The 25,925-nt window shown below is 43.9% G+C and overlaps 1 protein-coding gene across 4 annotated transcripts in view; it reads right to left on the bottom strand.

The window, feature by feature from the left end:
• The window catches only part of RBM47 (RNA binding motif protein 47), a 76,929-nt gene extending 52,117 nt beyond the window's left edge, over nt 1–24,812 (bottom strand). For 2 of the 4 annotated variants that reach the window (XM_035325377.1, XM_035325379.1), the window contains exon 1: nt 24,505–24,774. In XM_035325377.1, coding sequence (XP_035181268.1) covers nt 24,505–24,533 — 29 coding nt within the window. In that variant the 5' untranslated portion in view covers nt 24,534–24,774. The other 2 variants (XM_035325378.1, XM_035325381.1) reach the window with 2 other exon arrangements.
• Between the last annotated feature and the right edge of the window lie 1,113 nt (nt 24,813–25,925).

The following is a 25,925-nucleotide window of genomic DNA, read 5'->3' as shown; positions in this document are numbered from 1 at the left end:
ATTAAAAAAAAAAAAAAAAAAAAAAAAAAAAAAAGATTTAAGAGAAACTCTGCAATGCCATCTCTGGCAAGCATATTCATGCATTTTCTGAGAGCAGTGGTAAACTGCAACTTTTGCACCAAGTGACCTGTGCAGTACAGCTGCCCTGGGGATCACAGGATTCTGATTCAAGTTATAAAATACTCTTGCTCCTAAGTCTGTTTTTAGAATTCAGAAGCCTTTCACCAGATTCTGCAAAATTCATGTTGCAAACTTTCAGATTATGCAGACACTGTATTTTGAAAGCTGACATACAGAACCCTCCTCTACTCGTTATTATGAAAGAGGGAGCTGCTCGATGAATTTATTTCAGGGGAAAAAATGCTCTCTGTTTTTAAGTACAGGTGCAGCTATTCGCGATTGACTGGGTTTCAGTCCGGCTCACCTGCAGGCTAGAACTTAAATTTGACCGGCTTGGATTTGATTTACATTAAAACTGGAAGTACACAGTTTGCTCTCAGTAATCTTTGCACATGACAGGGGGACGCTCAGATTCAGCTTGTTCTTGCAAGTCTTCTGCTTTGCTAGAATAAAACCTTTCTGAGAACAACAGCCTGCATTCGAGTTGAGCTGCATCTGTACTAGAGCCAGATCCTTGGCTTTGTGGATTCAGAGCAGTCTCCTAACCAGTGAGGATTTAAATGCCTGAAATGAAAGGATGCATTGGATTCAACACAGCTCTATTTATTCCATGTGGGTATAGGGTTGTTTTTTCAGGGCGCTGAAGTTTTGGCCATGTGGTGCATTCACAGGTGGGTCATTTTTGTGGCCCTGCACATCACCCATGGACAGCTAGATTTTTCTGTTGCTTAAACATGGGAAAATAGATGTATTGAAACCATTGTTCTGAAATAACATACCTTCAGAGGCCTAAATGGATGTTGCAGATAGTTGTGAAGAGAGATGATAAATCATATTATAATGATTGCCAGCACCCCAAGCATCACTGGATTATGAGAAAGGTCTTAAAAGATGCCTTGGGAAAAATTGCAAGGCAACAGTCCGTGAGTTGCCCAGCATTAATAAAATATCCAATTCTGAAATTAAACATAATGTTAACATTTTGGCAATGTCAACAAGTGTGAGAATGGCATTGCAAACCTGAAAATTAGATTTGTCATGATTGATTGCACTTTCCTTTTTCTTGTGCGATTTATCGTCTGAATCTAAACCCAAACTTGGTTGGTATTTTGGAATAACCCTGAAGTCTTGTGCAGTAATAGTCAGTATTTCAAATTATATTTACATACTTGTGGGCTTTTAAATGCTATTACTGGATTATGCTTGCATAGCCTTTTCTTTGAAGGAATCCCAGCTCACTTGCTAAAATATTTTCACATAGTATCTTCACCTCCCTTGATATGCAGTCAGCTCTGAAGAAGAACACAGTGTGAAATGATTAAAGTTAGATATTCAAATAATACTGGATTTTGCTAAGGTTACTGTGAGTGTTTTGAGAGAATGTTTTTATCTGACCCCTCACATTATCAGGCTACTCATTGGAAATGTAGGGGTGACACTTGGGAAGTTGAACATCTTGGCAACTTTTAAAGATTTTCTTCTCAATAAAGTACAGCACTGTCTCTAAGAGTGCCAGCAGAAAGCACCATTAATCCTAGGAAAAGTCTGAAGGCCCTCATCTATTTCATTATTAAAATAAAAATGGGATCTAGGCCATGCAGTGTTTCCATACTGATTACTCAGATAGGAAGTAGGGAAATATGACTGACGGAAGGACACAGGAGAATAGGTCCAGCACAACAGAGAGCAATGAGTCTGCTACAGTTGTTTTGGGGTCTGTCCTATGCTGTGTCTGCAAATTTCCAATTGGACACATTTTTTCTTCACTAAATAGTCTTATATTGAATATATGTAATAAGTGTATATATATAATAAAATATTGCTACTTTGTCTGCCACTGGGCATTGGGTCTGGCAGAACCTTGTTGAGGATGGTTATTGCCATGCTTTTTCCAGGTCCTGAGCATCTGTGTGAGGGCAGACTGAGGGCAGCTATCCCCCCAACCCAGCAATTCTTCCCACTGTGGCCAGGAGGGAGCCGGGAAAGCCCTTCGCACGTTTAGGGAAAAGGTGAGATGTTTCTTCATGCCAGGCTTCTTCTCTCGGGAGTGAAGGCAATGGCATGTTGGAACAATGTCACTCCTAGATGCAAAAAAGTGAAGGCAACCCAGCCGAGATAAACAAGCAAATAAAAGCACAGAGGAAGGAAAAAAAAACCTTTTGGATTTGCTGCCATTGTTCACGTGCAATTTCTATTATTCTTGACTGATGCAACTTTATTGATAGATTGAATACAATTTCACCGACTTGAGGTTTAAGCAAATCATCAGTGTCAATCAACATTTTCTTATGGTGCTAAACCCCGTTCATGTGCATTCCACAAGAAATGTGCGCCAGGCACGGTTGTGAGGGATCACACCATGAATTAGCTTGAAATTCCAGGATATGAATCAGTCTGCAGACCGTGCTGCACAGCCTGCAGTGATCTTCTGCAAAAAAATGGCACTCGGATTAACACTTACTGAAAATTGGTTTTCATCAGCCTGTTAGTCAACTTTTTGGGTGTTAGCATGGCGCTGATTGTATTCTTTGTTAAAGAGCAGAAAATAAAGTGTTAGCTTGTAACTCCTTTGGTGTGCAGATCTCCCACCCACGATAATGTATCTCTGGGCTGACAGCAACGAGGGGGAGAAAGGAAGGAGAGACAGATTTGACATTCCAGAGCTGTACTGAAGAATTGCCACTGTTTAAACAAACTTACCTCCATCCCTGCAGCATGGCGCTGCTGGTTATCGGGAGCTCTGCAAGCTCCCGGGCTTCTGCAGCCACTGGAGCTGCCCTTGAGTATTTGTACAGGATTTATCTCTAGTCAGCAAACAGTCTAACATGTCCTGTGCCCTGGATTAGCATCACTGACAAGCCCCATACAGCGCCATATGGGACAAGCTAGCACATCCCACATATCCCCATGAAGCTTATTTTTAGAAATTAAATTTTCTATTGATTTTATTCCAGTCAAGTGAAGAAGGAAATGGTGAGACTCTATTATTAGTCTCTCAAAAAGAGGTTTCAACCCTTTGGTGTTATTGTGGACATTCTGTAAAAATTTGTACCTCCAGGGACTGTTTTCCCTTGTGACTGAGATGTGGGAGCAGTATCCAATTTAAATGCCCCACATTTCTAATCTAAAATAACAATAATAATAAAAAGATACAGTGCTCAATCACGCAAATTAATGTGTCAGTAAGAACCCACTAAGCTGGGATATCAGATTATGATTCAAGACAGCTTCTCTTAACCTAACGAGCCTGCATTCTTCATTGAAGCAAATTTGCATAATTCTACTACAGACAACCTAGCTGTACTATTTCAGATATGCTCTTATATTGTGCTTACCATCACAGCGTCTGAATACTTTCCAGCAGAGCTTTAAGCAATGTGACTAATATCAGGAATAAGTTGCTTTATCCCCTCTGAGACAAAAGCTAAAATTGCTACAGCAGCTAATACAACTTAAAAAATGCAAATGCAGTTTATAAAACTCTTTACAGAAGGCTGTATTGCTGGCAGTGCAGATGTGTACTGATCTCGAACAAAAGTCAGTAAGAAAACATACTCTAACTATGTGCAGCCACAGAAAGGAGACTCAAGGCTGATGACTGCATGCATTTGTGCAGGCATTTGATGCACTCTCATGCTTTTTGTGGATGCAGGTATGCACAAAATCTGCAGTATCACATTTTTTACTTTTTAAAAACAACCATTTCCTAAGCAATGGGAACATCAGAGTGTTTTTATTCCTTGATTTCATAACATATATTTCTAGTACCGTCCTGCATTGTAATATAGAGGTGCTCGGATTATAAACCTGCAAAACCCAGTGGGCCAGAATCAGCTGCTCAAAGTCTCTGTGCCTCACAGCTTCACACTTCATAGCAATGCAGTTGCAGTGATGCAATATGCTTTGATGAAGTGCTAGCCATTGCTGCAGTGTAACAGAGGAAGATAAATAGTGCTTTTTTTTTTCTGGTGGTCTGAAGAAAAGCAAGTTAATTTAAACTACTGAATATTATGTTTTCTGCTATATGTTCTCAAGTACAAGGGCATTGCTGTGAAAGGTGTTTTATTTATTAAGAGAGGATAAAGGAAGAACTTGGTGTCACTTGTTAACTCAGAACCTCTGCAAAAATTCTTGGTATAGCTGTGGGAGTGACTTGTTTCCCCATGGCCATTGCAGTACCACCACTCCTTGCAATGCTCTCCCCCCCCCCAGCTTAGCAGCAGGTGGGATGGCAGGCCACTTGGAATCACCTGCCCAAGCCATGCTCATCCAGAATACCAGCAGAAAAATTGTCCACCATCCAAACAAAAATTGTTTTCAGATCTTTAGGGTCCTCGTACCAAGTAATCTGGGTAGTATACCCCAGTAATCTGCAACAGTGACCACAAGCAACCCCTACAGGGATGAATAAGAGCAGGACAAATATATATGATCTCTTCTCCAAGTCCTCTTCCAGCCTCCAGCCATTTTCAGCTCAGGGCACTCCTAGAGCCTGACGTCGTTTGCCCAGTAGCGAATCTTTCTTCACTTGGAAGGGGGATTGCCCAATCTTCCCTTGAGTGCGTGCAAAACCTTTTGCAATTAGCACACCCTTTGGCAAAGAGTTTCACAGGTCTCATTTGTGCTGCATGAAGAAATACCCCCAATCATTTTGAGAAGAACTCCTACTAGTTTTAACACTTGCTCCTTCTTGCCTTGGAAGACACAGTGAGCAGCCCACTGCGATCCAGCCTCTCCACACCACTCAGGATTTTGTAGACCTAAACTAATTCACTCCCACGGTGGTCTCTTTTCCAGGCTGATGAGTCTGAGCCTGCTCAGCCAGAAGCTGAGCAATTACACATATGCTTTGCTTGCTTGTTCCCAAGGGATTAGGGAATTCAGTAAAATGGTTTCTTTGCCCAGGCTCACTGCACATCCTCACTGCAAAGCTTCATTTTTTGGTTGGACATTGAGCATATCCTTCACACAAAGCTCATTAGGTGCCAGTGATCACCAATATTTAATCACCAATGTGTCTGTCCATACTCTAGCAAGACAGGTAGAAATCCACCTTCCTGCTTTGGCAGTTGGTGTCCCAGCCACCTACAACATAGGGAGTCTGATGTCTGACCACACAGTCCAGCCCCTGCCCTCCATGGGCATATCCACAGGCACACCTGCCCTGCTCATTCAGGGGACTCAGGTTGTTAAATCAAAACATGCAAGTGCCTAAAGTTGAAAAAAAAAAAAAAATTTAAAAAAAAAAAAAAAAAGTTTTGTCTTGGTCCCATCTCAATTGTAGTTAATTTCTCATTAATATTACATATTTTCTTCTTCCTGGTTATTGGATTTGTTGAGCCTTAGCAGCTTTTGCAGCCTTTGCACAGCTAACCCATCTCCTTGACAATTTTTCCAAGGGTACTATTTTCACTGGCTTCATTGTGAGTGCTGAATTCCCACAATTGCTCTCATCTCGGCACTCTGTGAAGTAGCAAAGGTTTTGCTTTATTTGGTGCATTAAACTCATGCTATTAAAGCTAAGATCCCCTCATTGTTTAGATGCACTCATTGGTTTTCTGTCATACCACCTGACACCCTGACAACATGTGTCTCTCTCATCACATTATTCTGCCAGATTTTCATTTGACTCATGTTTTACCTCCAGTTAGCTCTAAGATCCAGTGAGGTTTTTTAATGATGATATGAACTAATATAATATGAAAGTCACCAACACTGTGAGCATTCATATACTTAATGTTATCTTCAAATGCCTGCAAATGATGCTACTGAGATAAATAAGCCAACTGACTTGACTCTACAAGCTTTTCAGTTGCCCTCTGATAGCTTGAATTTTAAGATGAGATCAGACTGCCTTTTTTGTTGTTGTTTTTTATTTTTATTTTTTTTTAACCTGACTTGCCAAGGAAGAACTTCTGATACTTCATGGTTTTGCTCTTCTCAGTAAGTGATTTGTAACAGAAATTCTGCCTGATCATGCAGGTCTTGTTCAAACAACATAACATTGACTGATTTTACATCCATTCATCATAATGATTCATTTTAAAAATGATTTTACATCCAGCTAGAACATGACCAAAGATGTTTTAAGCCAAGTGCCCTGCATTTGCCCTTGATCCTTGTGGCTACATGGTTTCCCTGCAGGACTGGGATGGGAAGGCGTTTTGTATTGTTTACAAAAAGGGCAGCTCATCCCAGGCAGGACTGATAAAACAGCCTGGCCAGCCATCTTCCTCGCAGCTCTGTGTGTGCTGAGGCGTCCCTGTGTGCCATGTGCTCTGCTCACCACAAAGGCTTTCCAGGCATCTGCTCCCCTGCCGAGGCAGGGCCGTGCAGCTCTGAGATTTAGCACTGGCATCCTAAAGAGCAGCGTCTGGAGCCAGGAATGAATATGCAGAGAATGTGAGGACAAATGTATCAAATACCTGGGGTTAATTGGTAAACAGATAATGGTGATGTCTAGATGAGCTCGGAGAAAGCTGGGAAGTCAAGGCTGAAAGTGGCAGATGCCAAGGACTTGTCTCTCTGCAATTTTAAAGGAAGTTAAATGGAGTGTGCTGAGATTATTTCTCGTCTTTTTATAGATTTCTACTATTTTGTAGTGTTTTGAGATGTTCCAAGGAGTGTTTAAGACAAGAACAGAGACTGAAAATAACCACACGGTAACACCCTCGATGTGGGTGACTTGCCCAGAATCAGTCCTGCTGTCACCAGCCTTTTGAAAAGCTCGCAGTGACAGACACATTTTACTCCTGGAAGAGTTCAACAAGCTTGACCTGCTAGCCACTACTCACAGTCTTCCCCCCTAGTCTCAGACTATCACTCTAATTTTCCCCAAAGCCTTGCCTGCGGGACAGTGATGATGCTTGGTGTAACTCCACAGGATCCCTGCCAAGGGATCTATGCCCGGATCAGAGGATCCTTTCTGTGCACCTATGGGTGGGTTGTGCACAGCTGCGGCCCTCATCCTGTGGCCAGCTCCTGCAGATTCGGGCTGGTAAGCTCCATGGTGTTTTTATACACATCTTTTGATCTGGGGAGATGGGGAGTACAAGGATAAAAGCCACTGAGCTCTGTCATTTCAATCTGGATTTAATTGTCCCTCCTGGAGTTTAACTCTGTCTCAAGTTAATAATTACTAGTTAATTGTTTTGCATGCTATGCAAGCACTCACTCGTGCATTTTTTGCCAGTGTCCATGCTTCCACTTTGCATTATCCGCTCCTTTCCTCGCTGGCTTCCAGGCACCGCAGGAGCACGGGTCCCAGAAGCACCAGTGCTCCTTCCCAGCCCTGCAGCGGTGACCCCACACTTCCCGGGGTACGGCCCGCACGCTGCCTGAGCTGTACAGCCACTGAGGCCAAGAACCTCGTCAGCTCAACCCTCACCCTCTCTGCTCAGCCTGCAAACACATGTATTTGTCCCTGTACCACTGGATCTTCAGCAGTCCTACCAAACCCATGGGAAGAGATGGTTGAGAAACGCTCTCAAGAGCTGGATGGACTTCTCTGAGCAGAAACTGAGGGGCTGCTTTGGGGGGAGAGCAGAGATAAGAGGCTAGCAAAGGACCATAAAACGATATTGGTAGCAGGCAACCATGGAAGAATGCTGCCCATTTATGCAGAAAAACTGGGTGCCAGTCACTCACCTACCCTGTTATTCGAGTTCTGCAGCAAAGGTCTCCCAGAATGAGCTCTCCGAATCTGGCTGGGAGACACCTCTGATGTCTGAAACAGGTTTGCCTTGGGGTTGTTAAATACCTGCTCCATGTGATCAGGCTAATTAAAAGTTTTGAGCCAAATAAATCCCTGTTTGCGAAGGTATAAAAGCTAAGAGGATTAGCTGTTAGTTAAACTAGACATAACTGAGAAACAAAGTTGTTGCTGTTAGTTCTTACAAATGCTACCCTAGTACGTGCGGGTGAAGTGAGTGGATAATGAAAATTAATCTGTGAAACAAAAGTCTCGGATGGCAGTAAAATCAGCAGGCATATTCCACAGAAAAAGCGTCTTCCTTTCATGTAATTTTGCCATGTAGCTGGGGAATATTTTGTTCTATGTCCAGATGACATTGCTGCTTTGAAAATTTTAATTTTAAGTGAATTAGGTTGATCTCCAGCATTCTTCTAGTCAAGGAAATTTATGTATTTTATATTATTCTAGAGGTGTACTACCTCAGTGCATCTGGGGGTACAGGCATATATACAAATAGCACCAAAAGCTGGCTAAGGGCAGTGTAACTCCAAAGGTTCATCGGAAGAATTGCCAGTTACTGCGATGCTCAGGTGGCTGAGTCTCACTCAGGCCGTCCTGCCCAGCCGTGGAGTCAGTGGCTTTCGGCGACTTCCCACCCTGCCCTTCCAGGGGGTCTCAGTTACACAGAGGCAGCTTGCTTTGTGTTTCCATGGGAATCACAAGCCAACTCTTTTCTTCCAGCCATAACGAACCTCTTGCAACAGCATCCCCAGCAGGGACAGAGGCAGGCAAAATGGAATTTAGACCTACAATATATTTGTGCCTTCCCTCCTACAAAACAACAGCAAAACAGGCCATTAGAGCCTCCAGACTCTTCCTCCCCTTCTGAAAACACATTCTTGTCTTATTCTTGCCCATAAATTCTTGACTTTATTCCCAGCGAGACAGTTCGTTTTGGCAGCAGCCAGCAGCTCTCAACATCAGCATCTGCTGCTACCTATCGCTCTGCCTTGTTTCGCTGCTGCTTCCTGGGCAGGGATCCCACAGCTGGTAGGGTTTTATCTTGATCGTCCCATTCTCCTGAGCAAACCTCATTCTATAACACTTGCTAGTGCTGGTAGGACTAATTGTGCTTTTATTTGAATGAAAACACTTTGCTTGGGGACATAATCAGCATGCACCTGATCTTGGAGCCTCGGAAGGAAGAACGTTCTGCTGATCGGTGCCAATAAGGAAGGCGGAGATGTACAAACGACCTCGATGGAAGTAAAATTAGTGTCAGTGAGCGCTGCTGGGTGCTGAAAACTGATTGCACTGATTAATAGTTCCTAAGGTCCCTGGCACACCTCTGGTCCACGTCACTGAAATTCCACTTGCCCAAACCAGAGGGCAAACGCCTCTGGTTGGCATGAGCTCCCGAGCAGCGCTCTCCTGCAGTCTGGGTGCAGCCACTCGGTTTTGGCAGGCGAGGCATCCTCCTCCTCGGGAGGCAGGCAGCATCCATGCCAGAGAGTGGTTCTGGGCACATTTAATTTGCTAGCGGAGATGTACCGATGGGGAGCAGAGAGAGAAAACTGAGCTCCTTCTTTAGCAACCAAAATAAAGAAATCTTCTACATCTGGGAATATAGAGGAATATGATCAAGTAATTAGCACTGCTAGTTTGTGGTGCCTGCAGCTAGAAGAACTGCTCTCTGTGGCAGTAGGAATGTGGTTGAGCCTGCAAAGTCGTGATAACAGATCTGTATCTAGTTTTTTTTTGGATGGTCTACATCTGTCACAGGTACATTACCACGGAGCTCAAAGGGCATGCAGGATTAAACCCCCATGTACAAACGTGATGGCCATCAAACATTAATGCCACAGCTTTACTCCCACTGGGAAGGTGACAATAGAGGTGTGTAAACAGGCTTTATATATATACATATATATATATTTCTATCACAAATTGACCCTGGAAACAAGGATAAAAAAGATACTTTTCCTTTCTTTTTCTTGACAAAATAAAAATTCTTTTATTTATTTATTTATTTATTTATTTTAATTTTTTTTCTGATTTATTCTTTTTTCCTGTGGTTATTCTTTAAAGTTTCCTAGTTTCCACATCATGTGCTCCAAAATGAAAAGTGGAACTATGTTCCTTAGAATTTTTATTTTTATGCAGACCAGATTGTACTGCAAACTTGACCCAAACAGTTTCGATTTTACAAGAACTTCACTTTTTGGTAACTCTTTGTTTACACATTTTTTTCCCATTGGAATCCTGATGATTTTGCATATTGTAAGGGAAAAAAAAGTACAAATATGGATTTCCATGCTGATGTTTCATCAGATGTGTAGGCTGATGCTGGCTATAACTGTGAAACACAAATTTGGTATACACCAATCTTGCCGATCTAGTAGGAGGTTTATACACATCTCCTGGCCTTCTCACAGAAGCATGATTTAAGCAATACGTAGGTTCCTAGGCTGCTGCACAACATCACTGTCTGATCACACATGTATGATGGCATAAATAGATGAATAATAGCAACAGCATTTTCAGTCCCACCCACATTTCATCTTATTTTTTAAAAATCATGCAACTCCTACACACAACGCTCAGCTAAGATTGACAAACACGGAGTACAAGAAAATCAATGTATTGTTTTCTGCATGCGTGCATCTCAGGAGGAAATACTAGCTGGGATTTCTTCTATTTATTTATTTTGAATTCTTTTAAGGAATAAACTCTGGGAACGCAGCAGGCAAGTGGTAAAAGCCATTAGCTGCTATCGGATTTCAAAAGGTAAATCCTTGCACAAGCTCATGTGGGATTGGGCTGGGAGCAGGAGACAGCTGACCTCCCCTGCAACACGGCCGTCTGCCTTCAGACTGGGTGAGGTACTACCTCCAGCACTCGCTCTGACCTTGCTTCTTTTGAGAACTGGAAGAATATTGCCCTTGACTTGAATGGAAGGAGGATCGAGCCCTACCCAGAAAGTTTCATATGCTACGTGTCATCTGTGCATGCCAGCATTATGCAACAGGGTGAAAAATGAAAACCTGTCAGGCACATAACTGGTGCACTCAAGGACACACTGTTATTTGTTTTTCAGCTTTGCCACTCTAACAGGGATTAACAATGTACCATTGATAGCTGCCGTGATAAAGTCAACCAAAATGCCTCGTTTTTTAACTTTCAAAACATGATCTCAACTTTTGAGGGTAATGGCTTGCTTGGACTCAAGGTTGTATTAAAAAACAAAACAAAACAAAACAAAACACAAAACAACAACAAAAAAGAGAGAAAGTTTTGTTTTTTCCAGCCTTCTCCCTCCAGTTGTCTTCTCCCTTGTCCAGCTGCTAACACAGCTACAGAAAAGCAGCAGATTGAATTCACCTCTTTATTTTTTTCCACCAAGTAGGCAGGTATTGCAAGTTGCCAGCCTTCACTTTCTGGAAATTCTTTGGTGTATTACTGCATAGCAGAGTGGTGTGACAAGGATAAAGAGATTAGAAGTAATTTCATATAACTCCTTCTTCTCTCAAAATCTGCAGAGGGCTTTTACTTGTGAACGCCAGGCGTTGCTGAAATTCTTCATTAAAAATGTGCAATATATATGGGCAGGAAGTCTCTAAGCACTAAGAGGCAAAGTAACCAAAGCAGAAGGAGAGAAGGAATATTAAATCAAAAACCAAACACAGAAAGAATACAAAGGGAAAGAAGTGATCAAATACAACCCCAATAATGTAGGTTATCTCCACGGGGGCTGATGCCAATTCAGCCTGGGAAGCCAGAAAACCACGTGCTGGTTTTCACCAGTTTCAAGTAATTAGTCATAACTGGTTCAGACACGGGCTCTGCTTGCCACCATCAGACAACTGAGGCGTTGAGCTGCTGCGGGATGGTTCAGGTAAAATGCAGGCTGTGTTTCACCTGTGTGATGTACCCTATGGCCAATGCATGCAAATCTTTCCAGCAGAGTTTGCTCGGGCCCTCCATCTCCCAGTGAAATAAATTCTCCCCAAGGCAGGGAGCTTTGCCAGTACAGCCACGGATGCACAGGAGCTTTGCCTACCTGAGTAAGGTGGTCAGGTATGACCCCTGATTTAGTTGGTGTGGGAAAGCAGGGGGGTAGGAGAGGGAGAAGAAAGAGTTAAATATGGTCTGGCCAACACAGCTGGGCTTGCACTATAGACCTGACCAAAGCTTTGAATATGAAAAGGAGTAGGCTTGCATTGTTTACAAATGCCCCATTAATTGAACAGGAAAATGGGCAATGCCTGGTTAGGAGAAGGGTTTAAACATCTTGTTGTCTATTGGAGGGGTGCAAACCCCTCCTCTCTTTTTTTTTTTTTTTTTTTTTTTTTTCCTTTTCTCTGGCTGTGAATCATCCATCCACTAGTTTCCATAAGCATGTTCACAGCACGGGCTTGCTCAATGAAGGCTGCAGCGTGATCCTCTTCATTGCAGCCCACTCAGGAGCAGTACGTTTCACCCTTATCTTCAGCCAGTTGTTGGACAGGCTTCATTTCTGCCTCTGGATTTCTTGTTTACTGAACAGATGTTGCCTTTCCCTCTGCTGTCTGTGGTACCCAGTGCAATGGGCATCTTTCATTTGCCCACTTCTGCTTTAGAAGAATGTAATAAAAGGACCTTTGCTGTCCATTATCGTCTGCTCGTGCCAAGAAAATATGCAAATCCCACATGGTTGGGGCAATCTGTGTGGTGCCGATGTGGCTCTGGGTACATTTCTGCCAACGCACTCATGGACATTGAGCGAGGTGTAGAGGTGTAGGTTCTCTTTGTTTAGAGTTTCCTGCCTGAGTCTGATCTCATCTTCAGTGTGTGTTACAGGAAATACGAGCAATGGCCATGCTCCAAACATCCCGTTGCTAGCCCGAGAACAGCTTAACTCCAGTCAACTATGAGGAAAAGGAGACCCAAACACAAGCAGCACAGGTTTCTGTACCTGATTCAAGCTTTTGCAAACCACTTTGATTAAGCAGACCTCTGGAAGAGTTGTAATGCAGCAGTCAGAGGTGTGCTGGCCATGTTCATTCCTGCCAGGCCATGGTGTAGGTACTACAGCCTGGCAGTCCCCCTTCCCAGCCCAGAAGCTCTTCTAGAGGTTTCTTCTCCTGGCCATGCAGTGAGTGGCACAGGGCCGATATCCCCTAGCCCCTTGGGGCCACTTGTCCCCAGATGCACACTCCACAACAGATGCCCCAAGGAGCACCCAAAATTTGGAAGCTGGGTGCTGCAAACCAGATCCTGCACCACCATAGTCCCTTGCAGCTGATGGCGGCCTCCTCTACCCACAGTGTGGCCCTGATGGGCCCTCCTCTACCCCCTGCTCAAGTGACCTCCATCCCTGCCACTCTCCTGGAGATGCTGCAGGGGACACACCACGAGGAAGGGGAACTCACAGTCGAGGCAGATGAACTGTCTCACAATTAACTGCTTTCTGTCCTCGCGTTGCACCCAGTTCCTGTCTATCATTGGCCAAGTCATTTAAGCCAAGCCTCATACAGATGGTCACCAACTGCTTGTTCCTTATTTTGGGGTGGGAACGTTTCTGATCCGCAGTCCCTTGCAGAAGCAGAGAGTGCTGAGAGCTGTGAGTGATCTCGCTGGGAAATGCACTTCAAAAATGAGAATCTTAAATCAAAACTCAGTTTTCTGGAAAATAGAGTCATAAGGCGAGCAGTGTGACTGACTCACATTGCTAGCTGAAATGCACCAGAAAAAGAAAAAAAAAAAAAAGGAGGAAATTTGTTTTGCCCCAAATCAAACATTTAATTTCTGGATTCCCTACCCACTTCTTATTGTTAAATTTAGTCAATTTTTTAAATGAAATGTCATTGTAAAGCAAGAGAAATGTATTTGCCGCACTTGAGAATTGTGGGAATAACACATTTCAACTTATTGGAATATGTTTATTTTTGTTCACGCAAAATAACCTTTTAAACTTGACATAAATCTGTAGCTAGAGCTTGTTAATCTTAAAACACATTTTCCAGTATAGAAGACATTTAACAAAAAAACCTCTCCCATGCCTGGCCCTGGCATCCTAATCTGTGCTCTCAGCACCATGGTAAACTTTTTAATTTACCTTCTGTGACTCTACTTTTTATTAAATCAATGTCAAATGGCTGTTGTGCAGATTAGCTCTTTACTATTTGTGAAGTAATTAAATATAAAGAGATGAACCCCATTTAAAAAGCCAAGGAATAATCATTCTCTTTATAGCTGGAAGCAATGGAAGAGAACTAACAACGTACACCCTGAACAGCCGGAAAAGGAAGTGTAAAGTAAAATGTTTGCCGACCACCCTCCTCCTCATACATGGTATAAGGCAAGAGCCCTAAAAAAAAAAAAACACCACACGGCAGTACTAAATGTCAGAAGAGAAGAATCACGCTATAAAAATATACCCCAGAAGGCAAATTAGGATTATGGAGACTATAAACCTGGTACTGTCTGAATTACACACTTCATAATTTTTCTGAGTAGGATATATCTGTGCACTACTTCCAAAGCTTTTATGTTGGTGAGGTGTATTCTTTTTCTTTTTTTCTTTCTTTCTTTCTTTTTTTTTTTCTGCAAACATTAAAAATAAATCCATCATGTGGCATCCCACTGACGTGTGTGTCACACGGAGGGGTGGCACATGCGATTTACCACAGGCAGATTTCAGCTAGCTGAAGGAACTGAGCAAATCACAGCAAACTCCAGCCTGGGCTTTGCTGGCAGCAATGGGAATAGGGGAAAACATAGGACCATGGGGCTTGCCCCAGCCCCATCCCTTTCCCATTCCCCCTGCCCAGCTAACACTTTGCTTTTCCAGACCTGTTGCTGGCTGGAAGGACCCAAGTTCACCATCCCCAATGCTCCCACTTGGGATCCATTCACCCCCCAGACCCATCCCTTGTCCCAGCTGTGCCCCAGGCTCACCCCTGTCCCTCTTGTCCCTGGGGCCCTCCGCAGCCCCCACACTGGACTCTGCTACTGTAGCTGCTGTCACCCTGCCCAGCCACCAATTCTCGGTCACCTCTATTCGAGTAATCTCACCAAGTCTCTTTCTATCAACTCCCCATCAGCTTTTCCAGGCAGTCTCCTTCCCCTGCCAGCTCCCCTCTTCTTCTTCCTTTCCCTTGCTCCTCCATCCAGCCTGTCCTTCCCAGCCCCAGCCCCCGCACCATTTCCTTGGCTTTCTTTACCTTTAGATGCCCTAAACCTGCTCTCCAGCTCAGCTGCTGAGAGCCTGGCAGCCTGCTACTGCCACAACTATTGCAGTCTTGCTCAGACTGCAAGGTATGCAGCATGAGCAGTATTTTCTGGGAGCTGGATGTTAGAAGTTGAAGTCTCCACTAAGTGCATGGAAACTGTGATTTTCAGAGACTTATATACTGCTTAAATCTCTTTTTTCCTTTTTTCTTTTTGATCGTCACTTTTCTCCAATCCCCTCCCCAGGCCTCTCCCAGTACAGCTGTCCAACCAACCCACCAAAACAATGGCTTAAAACAAGCAGAAAAAAATAAATTACAGGCATAGGAAATACCCACAGCAACCAGTGAACTGGTCACACAATTTTTTACTCATTCGCACCATTTTTTGTGGTGGGGCAGCCAGGTTTCCCAAACCTCGTGCTGGTGTCCTTCCTGCAGAACCAGTCATTTGTATGCTTTTCATTTTCATCTTGTCTGGCTTGTTCTACACCCTGTTGCACATATACGTACAATAGCATGTGTGAACCAAGAGGAAAGCTTTCTAACAGTGATTGACACTCTCAAGAGAACACAATTATTTTGGCATCAGTTACTTTTCAGGTAAGGATTAGCAGCGAATTAAAGACTGGTAGCCTTTGTTCGGAGCAGGCCGCGTTTCAAAATGGAGGCCGCACTCAGATTTTTGCAGAGATCGTGCTTTGATTTGGAAATAGGGAAGCACAGCAAGGATTGCAACATGGAGCAGATAAGATTAGATGAAGAGGAAATGTGATAGAAATTGCTTGGATCTATAGAAGGAGCAATGAATTGCTGCTCTCACTTTGCTTATGTTACAGGGTTTATTGCTGGAGACGCACTCCCTTGACAGAGGTAAGGCAGCTGCTGGGCCCTTTCTGCTTTTTGGCATCTCAGCTGGAACCCAGATTTGAACTGTGCAGAAACATAACGAAAATTACAGCCTGGTTCCTTCACCTGCCGTGTCATCCAGCATTCCCAGACTTGTTGGGGAGGAGGTTCACCCCCTCTGCCTTTCTGTGGTGCCAGCAGCTCTGACCCAGTCTGGCTGCACCCACCCACTCCACAGACCACAGCTCAGCAACCCCTCGCTTTGCATCACTGCAAACACCCATCCTGCTCCAGCCTGAGACCTGGGAGCCCAGTTGTGGACCCAAGATCACTGAGGTACACAGGCAGAGCAGCCCAGGAGCGTGGTGGCCCCAGAAACTGTTGCTCGTGCCGGAAGGCGAAGGCGGACATGGAAGGATGGGGAAGCGGTGAGTCAGCTGTTCGGGTTGCATGCTGGCTGCCCTATTGCATGCCGTGGATGGAGTCCACCAAGGAGTTTCAGCCCTGTGGTTTTGTCTGAGTTTTGCTTTGAATCCAGAGCTCGGAAAGAAGCTTGCACAACGACTGCCAAGCTTATCTGATCCTCTTTGCACCAGCCAAAGCTCTGGGAAGGGTTTGTCCGACCCTTTTGTGGGTACTCCTAGGGCACGACTGCACACAGGGGGGCAGATAGCCTTGTGGCCGCCCTGTGGCAGCATGATTATGGCTCCCAAACTACAGCAGGATCCTTTCTGATTACTTTGGAGTACAAGAAAAAGGAACATACGGTTGCTGGCGTATTAAAAACACAAAGGTGTGTCCGAAGATATATAAACTTACACCCCAGCTTACAGCATACTGGCTGCCCTACGCAGTCTGTGCCTCGAATACTCACAGTATTCATGGCGGGCTCTGGCCTTTAACTGATTTTCACTATTACAGGTAAGTTTTAGTGCAAACCTAAACTTCTAGGATTTAACAACAGGCCTCTGGATATACGACATTTTTCATAAAGTAGTTTTTTTCTGCCTATCGGTAAGTAGATTGCACAATCAGCAGTTTCGCTTTCATTTTCTTTGGAGATACTGCATTTTTACACAATGTATTTATTAAAACAAACAAATAAACAAAGACCAACACTTTTTTGGGAAATTCACACTCTTAGAAAATTCAGAGGGAGAGATACTTTATGTCAGAGGCAGGTGTATTGTTATCATCTCTCACATACAAGCAGTGTGTTCTTTTACAGGTTGTCTTCTATAGTGTCCAGTGCTTCAGAAGAGAAGAAAAAATGTATTTATTGTCTATTGGTGGGGAAACTATGGCACAGTGAGCAAAAATGGTCCCCTCAGGATCACCTCCTCCTAAACCAGAGACAAAGCTGGTAACCAAGCATTGACAGATGAAGGCAAGTGTTTGGGGAATTAAAAATACAACAGCAAGACTCATCTGTTTAGATACTTCTTGTGCATATACAGAGAAGCCTATGCCTGGTTAGAAGAAATGAGGTATTCCCCAAACAGCTGCAAAGCTAAATTTATCAAAGCCTTGTCCTCCTCACATACAGAGGTTACCACAGCACCCTTACTGAGTTCACTGAAATCAGTGGTCATTGATACCAGCACATAAGAAAGGCCACTGTTTGCACAAGGAAGCAAAAGAAATACCAAAAGAAATACAGCATACTCCTTTTTTATTATTATTTGTTTTTGTCCTGTGATCTAGATGGCAATTCCAGGAATCAAAAAGCCACAGTAAAAATTCCAGATAACGCAACACCTAGCTGCACTTAGTGGAGTTCATTCTGCATCCCTCAGAGCTGTGGGGTTTGTACCCACTGTGCCCCATATATCAACCAGAGTGAGCTGATAAACTGTCTCAAGGCAGGTGGCCATGGGAATGGCCAGGAATTTCCACAGGAATTTCTGCAGGAATTTTCTTACTTAGAGTCATATGGCTAGCGGACAGGAAAAACTAATATTTTTTGTCAGTCTGTCTTGCTACTCACTGGGAATGTGAGTTTGTAGAGGAGTACCGTTGGGGGAAAAAAAAGGGGGGGGGGGGGGGGGAAGAATTTTCAAGAAAAGAAAAAAACAAACATGGTAAGACTTGTTCTTTGGTCTTCTCAGCACCTCAAAGAAGGACTTGCAAACACCAGTGGTAAAACTGTGTCAGAGTAAAAACAAAAGGACAAAGCATGTCTGGTACATGGCAGGGGTCTCCATGTACCAGACACCCCTGCCACCTCTGTGCCGTCTGGGAAGATTTATTCTTCACATGTACAGCCTGACCTGGGATTCACACAGGTAAGATGATACTTGGTACTTCAATGTGTGGAAAGAGCACAGAGAAGCCTTTTCGTTTAGGATTGCTCAAGACAAATAGTTTGTACGGAAAGCTCTTCAGCTCTCTCTTCCTTGCAGGATGTAGGTGCTGTGTTGGGCTCACTGTGACCCTCGGGGCCCTCAGGAAGAGCAGACAGAGACAACTTTGTCAGCAGCATCTGCTTGCCCTCTTTACTTCCTAAACACCTGGTAAGACACAACACAGGGCAGCTACAATAGGAGCAGATCACCTCGAACCAGCCTGAGGCACCTCCAGCTTCCCAGCCACTGAGCACACAGTCTGTTCTTGCCCCCTTCCCAAAGCCAGGAAATAAAGGACAGAATCAGCCTTCAAGAGCCAACGCTTGTACTTCATTCCCAGCCATTTCAAGACACCTGCCCATCAAATCTCTCTCTGCTTGCAGCTTTACCTGCTGCAGTGTTCCTCTGTGCTTCAGGCACCTTGTTAGTGTTATCTTTAATGGGAACACTAATGACTGAAATGCTGCCCGTGAGGAGTAGCGTTCATGTTAGAATGTGGGTACCAGTGCTTGAACTCTGGAGAAATTGCAGCATCCACAGCCAACAGGAATTTTACTGCCAAAAGCGCGCGCAATGACGTGGACATGGCCTAAGGTCACGTTAATAATGTGAACATTTTATTAAGGTGAACTGAATGTGCTCTTTTACTGTAAAAACACCTTGAGAACATGTCCCAGCATGTGCATTTGCATGTGTTCACCTCTACCTTCCCTCCTTGCCTTTGGTGCCATTTTTCTTCGCTCATGCTCTTCCTCCCTACCCAGCCTGGGAAGCTCCTGCAGTCGCACCCTGCCTGTCCTACAGCACACATTCCAGCTTTAAAGACCTCAGTTAGCCACAATCTCTTCATGCTTCCTTCCCTCCAGGTCCCAAAACCTCCCTGTGGCTTCAACAGCTAGCGTTTCCAGCCTTAATGAAGTGTCTCCTCAGATTTTCCCTAATTGGGCTCAGACTGTACCCTGTGGGTTGATCTTTTCCCCTGTTCTCCCTCTGTCTCTTTACAAGGATCATAGAATCATAGAATATCCCTCACTTCTGACTCTCTCCCTGCCCTGCAGACACCTCCCATTCACTCAGTTCCTCCACCTTCCTCGTTTGGTTTTGATTCTCCATTTTCCTCTTCTCACAAGCTTCTTTCTCACTGCTGCTGATTTATGCCAATGACCCATATCACCCCCTTGTCGTGTTACGTCCATCTCACATATTCCCTTCCTCTGCTTCCCTGATTCTTTTCTTTTGCTCATAAAAAGAATGTTTATTTGAGATGCACTGCTCAGACTGCACTGCTGAATTTTCCCTGCACTAACCTTCAAGTGGTCCTATTCAGCACCATCCATTAGCCTCCCCCTTTATGTCCCACCATTCAGCCTTCCTGTGATTTCCACTCTGTCAGCCCTGATGACTTCTCTTTTGCTTTCAACCCTCTCCTTTCTAACATGTTCAATTGCAAATTCTCCCCATAGTTCTATTTCTTTTGCTTTGCTTTCCCATCAATACCCAGCCCAGCTGATCTCCCTCTCCCACTTTTTCTGCAGTCTGCTGAAAGCCTGGACATCACTTCCAAGTTCAACATGCATAAAACTGTGCCAGGCATCCTCACTCTCAAGGGATACCCAAAATCTCTTCTCTCCTTTCCTCAGTGAGAATTACTGTCCTGTTGGCAGGCAGGGTACAATTTTTATTCAGGCAGCCTTTCTTTCAAGGTACAACTAAGACCCATTGATGCTTTCTGCTTCCATGTCCAAAATGTTGCCTGTTCTACCCACCCTCATAGCTAAAACTCTTCTCTGGGGTCTTACCCTCTCATTATCTCAGTAGCACCAACATAATTTTATCTGACTTTCATAACTTTAATCTCAAACTGTTTTGTCTTCCAAATATTATTACAAGAGTCATTTTCATAGCCTTACACCTGAGTAAGCTGCTCACTTTTGTGCTTCCATTTACCAGCTCTCCGTTCTCTAAGAAATACAATATATTGCCACCATGCTGCTGAAATAATACAGCAGCAGCCATGCTTCACACCTGACTGACCCGTCTCACAATTTCCTTGTGCTCCACCCCACGCCGTACCCAGTTATTGTCCCTTGCTGGGTATTTCATACAGAAACCCTGCGTGGCAGTGGCAGGCTGGTTACATACACAGCAGTAACACCCTGATCAGGAATCCCAGGCCTATGACCATGTAGTAATAGATGACATCTTTCCTTCTACCAGGAACTCAGCTTGCGGGGGCTGAACCTACACCCTGACCCATGGTGGATCTCACTAGGTTTCTTTGACAAAAGACAAAAATACAGAGATAGTATTGGAGTTTATTTCAAGGCAAAACTCAAGCACATCCACTGGTCACTCATGGGCCAAAATACGAATACAAACCCTGAACAGTGTCACTTGGAGTGGTGCTTCTGCTTCCTGATGGTCCTTACAGTGGTGAATAGGACAGAGTGTTTCATTTTTCAGTGGTTGTTTAAGCCTTGCCTACTTTGGAAATAGCTGAAAGTTACTGTTGTCTCATGATTCTTTTACACCACATGGCAGAGGTTTCTCATGCATTTGTAGTTTCTTTCCATCCCGTGCCTAATAAGCTCATCTATGCTGATTTAGTCTCTGCTTTCTGAGCTAGCTAGGTAAAAGATTACATCCAGCCTCTAAGCATGTTTTGTAAAACATATGCTTTAATATATATATATATATATAAATAATAAAAAAAAAAACAACTCTCTTCTTTTCAAATAAAAGCTCGCTTGTAATCATGGCAAATGAAAGACTGGAAAGGACAAAAATGCCCTCACATACCAGGTAGTCAGCTTTGCAGTTACTAAGAAGTTGCTTTGCTCTGTTGAGCTTACTGTGTCACCAAAACCCCAACAGCCATGGCTATACAAAGCCTACATTGTCTCTGCAAGGCTATGAGAAGATGTTCCTGATCTTGGCAAGAGCTAGGTGTACCCAGAAGCATTTTATTGAAAAAAAAAAAAAAAATTACAACAACAGAAAGAGATATTATTTTAGGCCTCTCACTGGAGAGATAAAGGTCAGAGTCCTCTCTTCTGCTAAAGTGGCATGCAAAAATGTCCTGTTCACAGGATCCATTTTAGAAGCTGGAAAACTGGACCTAAAAATCCCCATACAAAACAAATTTCAAAGTAACTTGACAATATAAGGAAGTGTTTGTGGGCATAGGTGATTGGTAATTTGGAGATCTAAACCTCTTGACTAAGGAGACAGCTACATACACTGATACACAGGCATGGAGATTGTCCCCTCATGGCCAAACATTCAGATTTACTTCTCTGCTATGAAGCAAACCTGGTCTTTACTTCCATCAAAGTCATTGATTTCTGTCATTTTCAGCAGGAAGTGAATCTGGCAGCTTAGACACCTATCACCATTTCTTCGCAGACAGTGCATATATCATCCTATTAAATTTCTCAATAAATCAGAACATTGGTGATTTGGGAAATCATGCACAGATAACCAAGGGCAGCAGTCTGAATGAAAAAGTTGAGATGCAATTATTGCTTCACTCGTAAGAGTAATATAGGATCTGCTGGAGTTTGTCACTCGAACAGTGCTGTGAGCTCCTACAGGGAACCAACACGTTGGCCAACACAGGCCAAGTTGGGCCACCAGGACCCCAAAACATGGAGAGCCCTGAAAGCAGTCCCTGGTACTCCCATTGAAGCACTGCTCCCTGCAGGTTCTGCTGCTTATATTAAATACTTTTATTCCAAGGTTTTTGACATTTTTTAATCTAGTTTATTGGGGGCAGCACATTCCTTTACTTTCTAAAACTTCAAACAAAGATTTCTCGTCCCGGGCCGCCACAGGGACATGCAGAAATGATTAGCGACTGTATTTACATGCCAGCCGACTCCAAACATTTCCTTAACAACACCTAGAGCACGGGGCTGGGTGTTTTGTCCTGCGTCTCAGGGCACGGCAGTGCCTGGCAGCGCAGGGACAGCCCAGTCCCACCTCACAGGGATGTGGGCCACGAGCACCTGCCCTCAGATCCGCCAGGAAAAAAATCCCTGTCCCGGGAAGAGAGCAGGCAGGGGAGTGGGGGAGAAAGAGAACAAACGTGCAAGGAGAGTGTTTGTCTCTTCGTTTATCTCCCAGACAGCAGTTTGTTAGCCTTTTAGCAGCTCTGGCATGCGCCGGCTGGACACGGACGGCAGCGTATTCCTGGTGTTATCTCAGTTTCCCTCCAGCGAGCGCAGGCTGCCACTGCCTCACAGGCCTGCAGCTCCCCACCAGGCCCGGTGAGCACGGAGGCCGACCTCTCACCCCACACCACGGCACCTGCAGCCGCCGTGCTGCTGGACTACTGCTCATAAAAGACCTGGGTTCCCCCCTTCACATCATGCAAACCCAGCCTTGCCCAAATTGTCCCCTGTGAAGGCTCGAAGGCTTGCAAAGGCACCGGCAGTCAGCTGGCGCTGGCTGCAGGCGGCTCACTGCGGCCCCTTCTTATGCTCCTGCCCGCTGCGCGAGCAGCCCCGCTGTGCTGGGAACATTCAGGAGGGATTTTGCGGTCTGTTAGGTCCCGACCTGTCTTAGCCCAAAGTTTGATTTTAAATTCCTGCAACGAAGTGAGCTGTGCAGCTTTCCCTCTGAAACAAAACCAAAAAAAACCCTCACCAGCTATTTCTTATAACACGGATAAGGAGCCCCCGGCATGTCTCATCTAATCACTTACTTTCAGAGCAAAGGAGAGGCTTGACCTCCCAATTGATACACGTATTTCAAACGGTCATCAGAAACTTTCCAAGATAAGATCCCATTCTTATGCTAATGGTGTGTAACAGGCTCCCAGACAGCAGCCTATCTCTGAGCCCATTTGACATCTCTCAGGGCTGTGTCACCACCGCCTGCTGCACAAACTGCAGCGTTTTAAGTGTTGAAAATAAAAAACAGCCAAACAAACAAAATACTCCTTCTGAAATTTACTGCAAACACATTAGGCACATCACACTGTAATTTTGTGTTGATGCAGAGAAACGTACATCTCTTAATTAAAAGCTTCAAACCTGCAGATGGCTTCTCACTCTTTCTTAGTTAACATGTGTTTCTGCCTCTCATCTGTCATCTGCTCGCAGAGCTGTGGCTATAACGCACAAAAAAACTCTCACTTGGAAAGGATCACCAAAACTTCACTTGCAATCTCTGCAGTCCTCTTGGTTTCACCCATCCCCAGCCAGGAAAAAAAAAAAAAAAAAAAGGGTTCAGAATGTGTTTTCTGGGCAAACTTCTGTCCCATTATGCTACAACCCAATCGCAGAAGAGTGAACCCTGGCAGAAGGACAGAGGGAGAGCAGAGCAAACCAGAAAGGGACGGCACCTACCTGGAGCCCCGGTGTGCCCGCAGCTGCTCTCGGCACCATGCACGGAAGGGCCAAGCTTCGGGGCCACGACCTAACGCATTTTTCCTCCTGCCCCACCGCTACGCAAGGAGGGTTGAGCAACTCCTCACAACGCTGCCACTCGGAGCAGCCGCTCTCCGAGCCTTAACCTCCTCTCTTGGCTCTATGCAACTTTTTTTTTTTTTTTTTTTTTTTTTAAGAGTTTTTGAGAAGTCCGATGTGGGGAGAAAGCCGTGCGATTAGCAGTGGCTCAGCCAAAGCCTCTGCCCTAAGCCGCACATTCCTGCGCTGCGCTGTGCTCGCACGCCCCGCTTCCAGCCTGCAGCCCTGATAGCACTGCCGGAGCTCAGCAGCACGCCGAAACTCCGAGAGAGGAAAAATCGGTATCTTCCCCCCCAGTATGGGTCGGGTTTTTTTTCGTCCCCCCACCTCCTCCTCCTCCCTTTCTCCCTGTGCTCACAGTAGCAAGGTTGTCTCTTGGCTACTCCCTTGCCTTAAACTCACCGAACCAGATTTTTACTCCCAACACCTTCCCGTAAATCTGAACTGAAATTTTACCCTGCTCGCTGAGCCTTTGCTGGCGGAGGGCCAGTGCAGCATTCCTGTTGTTTTAGGAGGGCAGATTAAAAAAAAAAAAAAAAAAAAAAAAAGGAAGAAGAAAAAAAAAAAAAGAAAAGAGAGAGGGGAAACCTGTAGAGATGCAAAGGCTGGAAAGAAGCAAACTTTTAGAGCAGCTTTACTAAAAATACTGTGGGAGGGAGTAATTCCCTTTTATCTTTAAAGGGCTAAGCCAGTGATTTTTTTTTTTAAATTTTATTTTTTTCCACCAGTGTCAGGAAAGAGAAAATACCCTCCTCGGTCATCTGTATCCTTGGGGTAGATGAGATTTGAAGGGAAAGCAAACCGTCTGTACTCACCTGAAGGATAGCATTGCCGGAGTTAGCATAGCAAGGGGTGAAGCCTACAGGTTTCTTCTCTCCAGTCACCCCAAAGCAGCGGTCAAGCATGTGCCTCATTTTACCCTTTTCTGACCTAAAGTTACATCTGGTTTCTAGAAAAGGAACAAAAGGGAAACTAGTTTATAAAAAAAGCAGCCAAGCCTTCTTTTAACCTCCGTCTGATCCCTCTGACCGTTGTCTTGAATACTTAGAGAAACAATGAAGCAAGGCTGTAAACTTTCTCACCCCCTTTTACATTACCTGTCTGCGCCTGGCTATGGGCTTTGATGTATTGAAACAAAGCACAAGACCTGTTTATAGTAAATGAAACCAACCAACAGAGATCTAATTCAGACGAGTGACTAAACAAACTGGAACAGGAAGCACACACCATCAGATTTTTTTAAAAGTAGTAATTCCTGCTTGCATTGTCATGCGAGGGGAAAAAAAAAAAAAAAAAAAAAAAAGGTTTCAGCTTAGGTGACTTTTGTTCAAATAGAGTTCTTTTTGTTGTTGTTGGAAAGCTGAGTACAGACAATGTTTAATCGTATATATGCAAATACTTTACATATCAACAGTTCCCATCAGCAGTGATCTTAAAATCTTCTTCATCTGTTTGTCTGCCCGTGGAGGACATTTCTGCAGCTGTTTGGTTGTTGTTTCCCCCCAAGTTAATTTCTGTAATTTCTGACTGGACAGAGGATCTTAATCTAGGACAGCTGGAAAAAGCAAGCCCCTAACAAACAGTAGATTGGCAGTCCTGAAAGTTAAATATTTAAAGAATAAATAATAATGGGGATAAAAACTAGTGAAATAAATTCCTTCTTCACAATTCCTAATAATTTTTAAAATCATTGTTTTCCTTCTTAATTAATTCTTATGGATTCTGAATTAAGGATTCTTCTTAATTCTTCTTAATTTTTAAAAGAAATATCCGGGGTTGAGTATACAGTATCTTGCTTTATTACTGTTCTATAACTTACACGTTTTTTTGAAAGGAGTTTCTCCTTCCAAACAGGTATTTATCTAATTGTGCTCTTTTTTTTTTTTTTTTTTTTTTTTTTTTTTTTTTTTTTTCAGTGCAGAAAAATCCCATTGGTTTTACCTGAGCAAACCACACTTGACTACCTAAGAGAGTTTCGCTTTAAGCAGGAACTGAGGAACCAAACCACTATTGGTATAACGAAGCCAAAGAGCCAGATACTGCAGAGTTCAAGTTAGCAGCGTGTTCTCTCCAAACTATAATTCAAAAGTTGACAAAGGTATGCAAATGTGGCAAGGATAAAAAAATCTTTCAGAATTTACCAGTATCGGTGAGCAAATAATCACGAGGGAAATTGCCATCAAGTACTGGAACTGAAATGAGAATTCAACATTAGCTGCAAATATTTCATGCAGTT

The sequence above is a fragment of the Oxyura jamaicensis genome, chromosome 4, assembly GCF_011077185.1.
Source record: "Oxyura jamaicensis isolate SHBP4307 breed ruddy duck chromosome 4, BPBGC_Ojam_1.0, whole genome shotgun sequence".
NCBI classification, from domain to species: domain Eukaryota; kingdom Metazoa; phylum Chordata; class Aves; order Anseriformes; family Anatidae; genus Oxyura; species Oxyura jamaicensis.
Note: the sequence above shows the minus strand (reverse complement) of the source record. Positions and strands in the feature narration are given on the sequence as shown.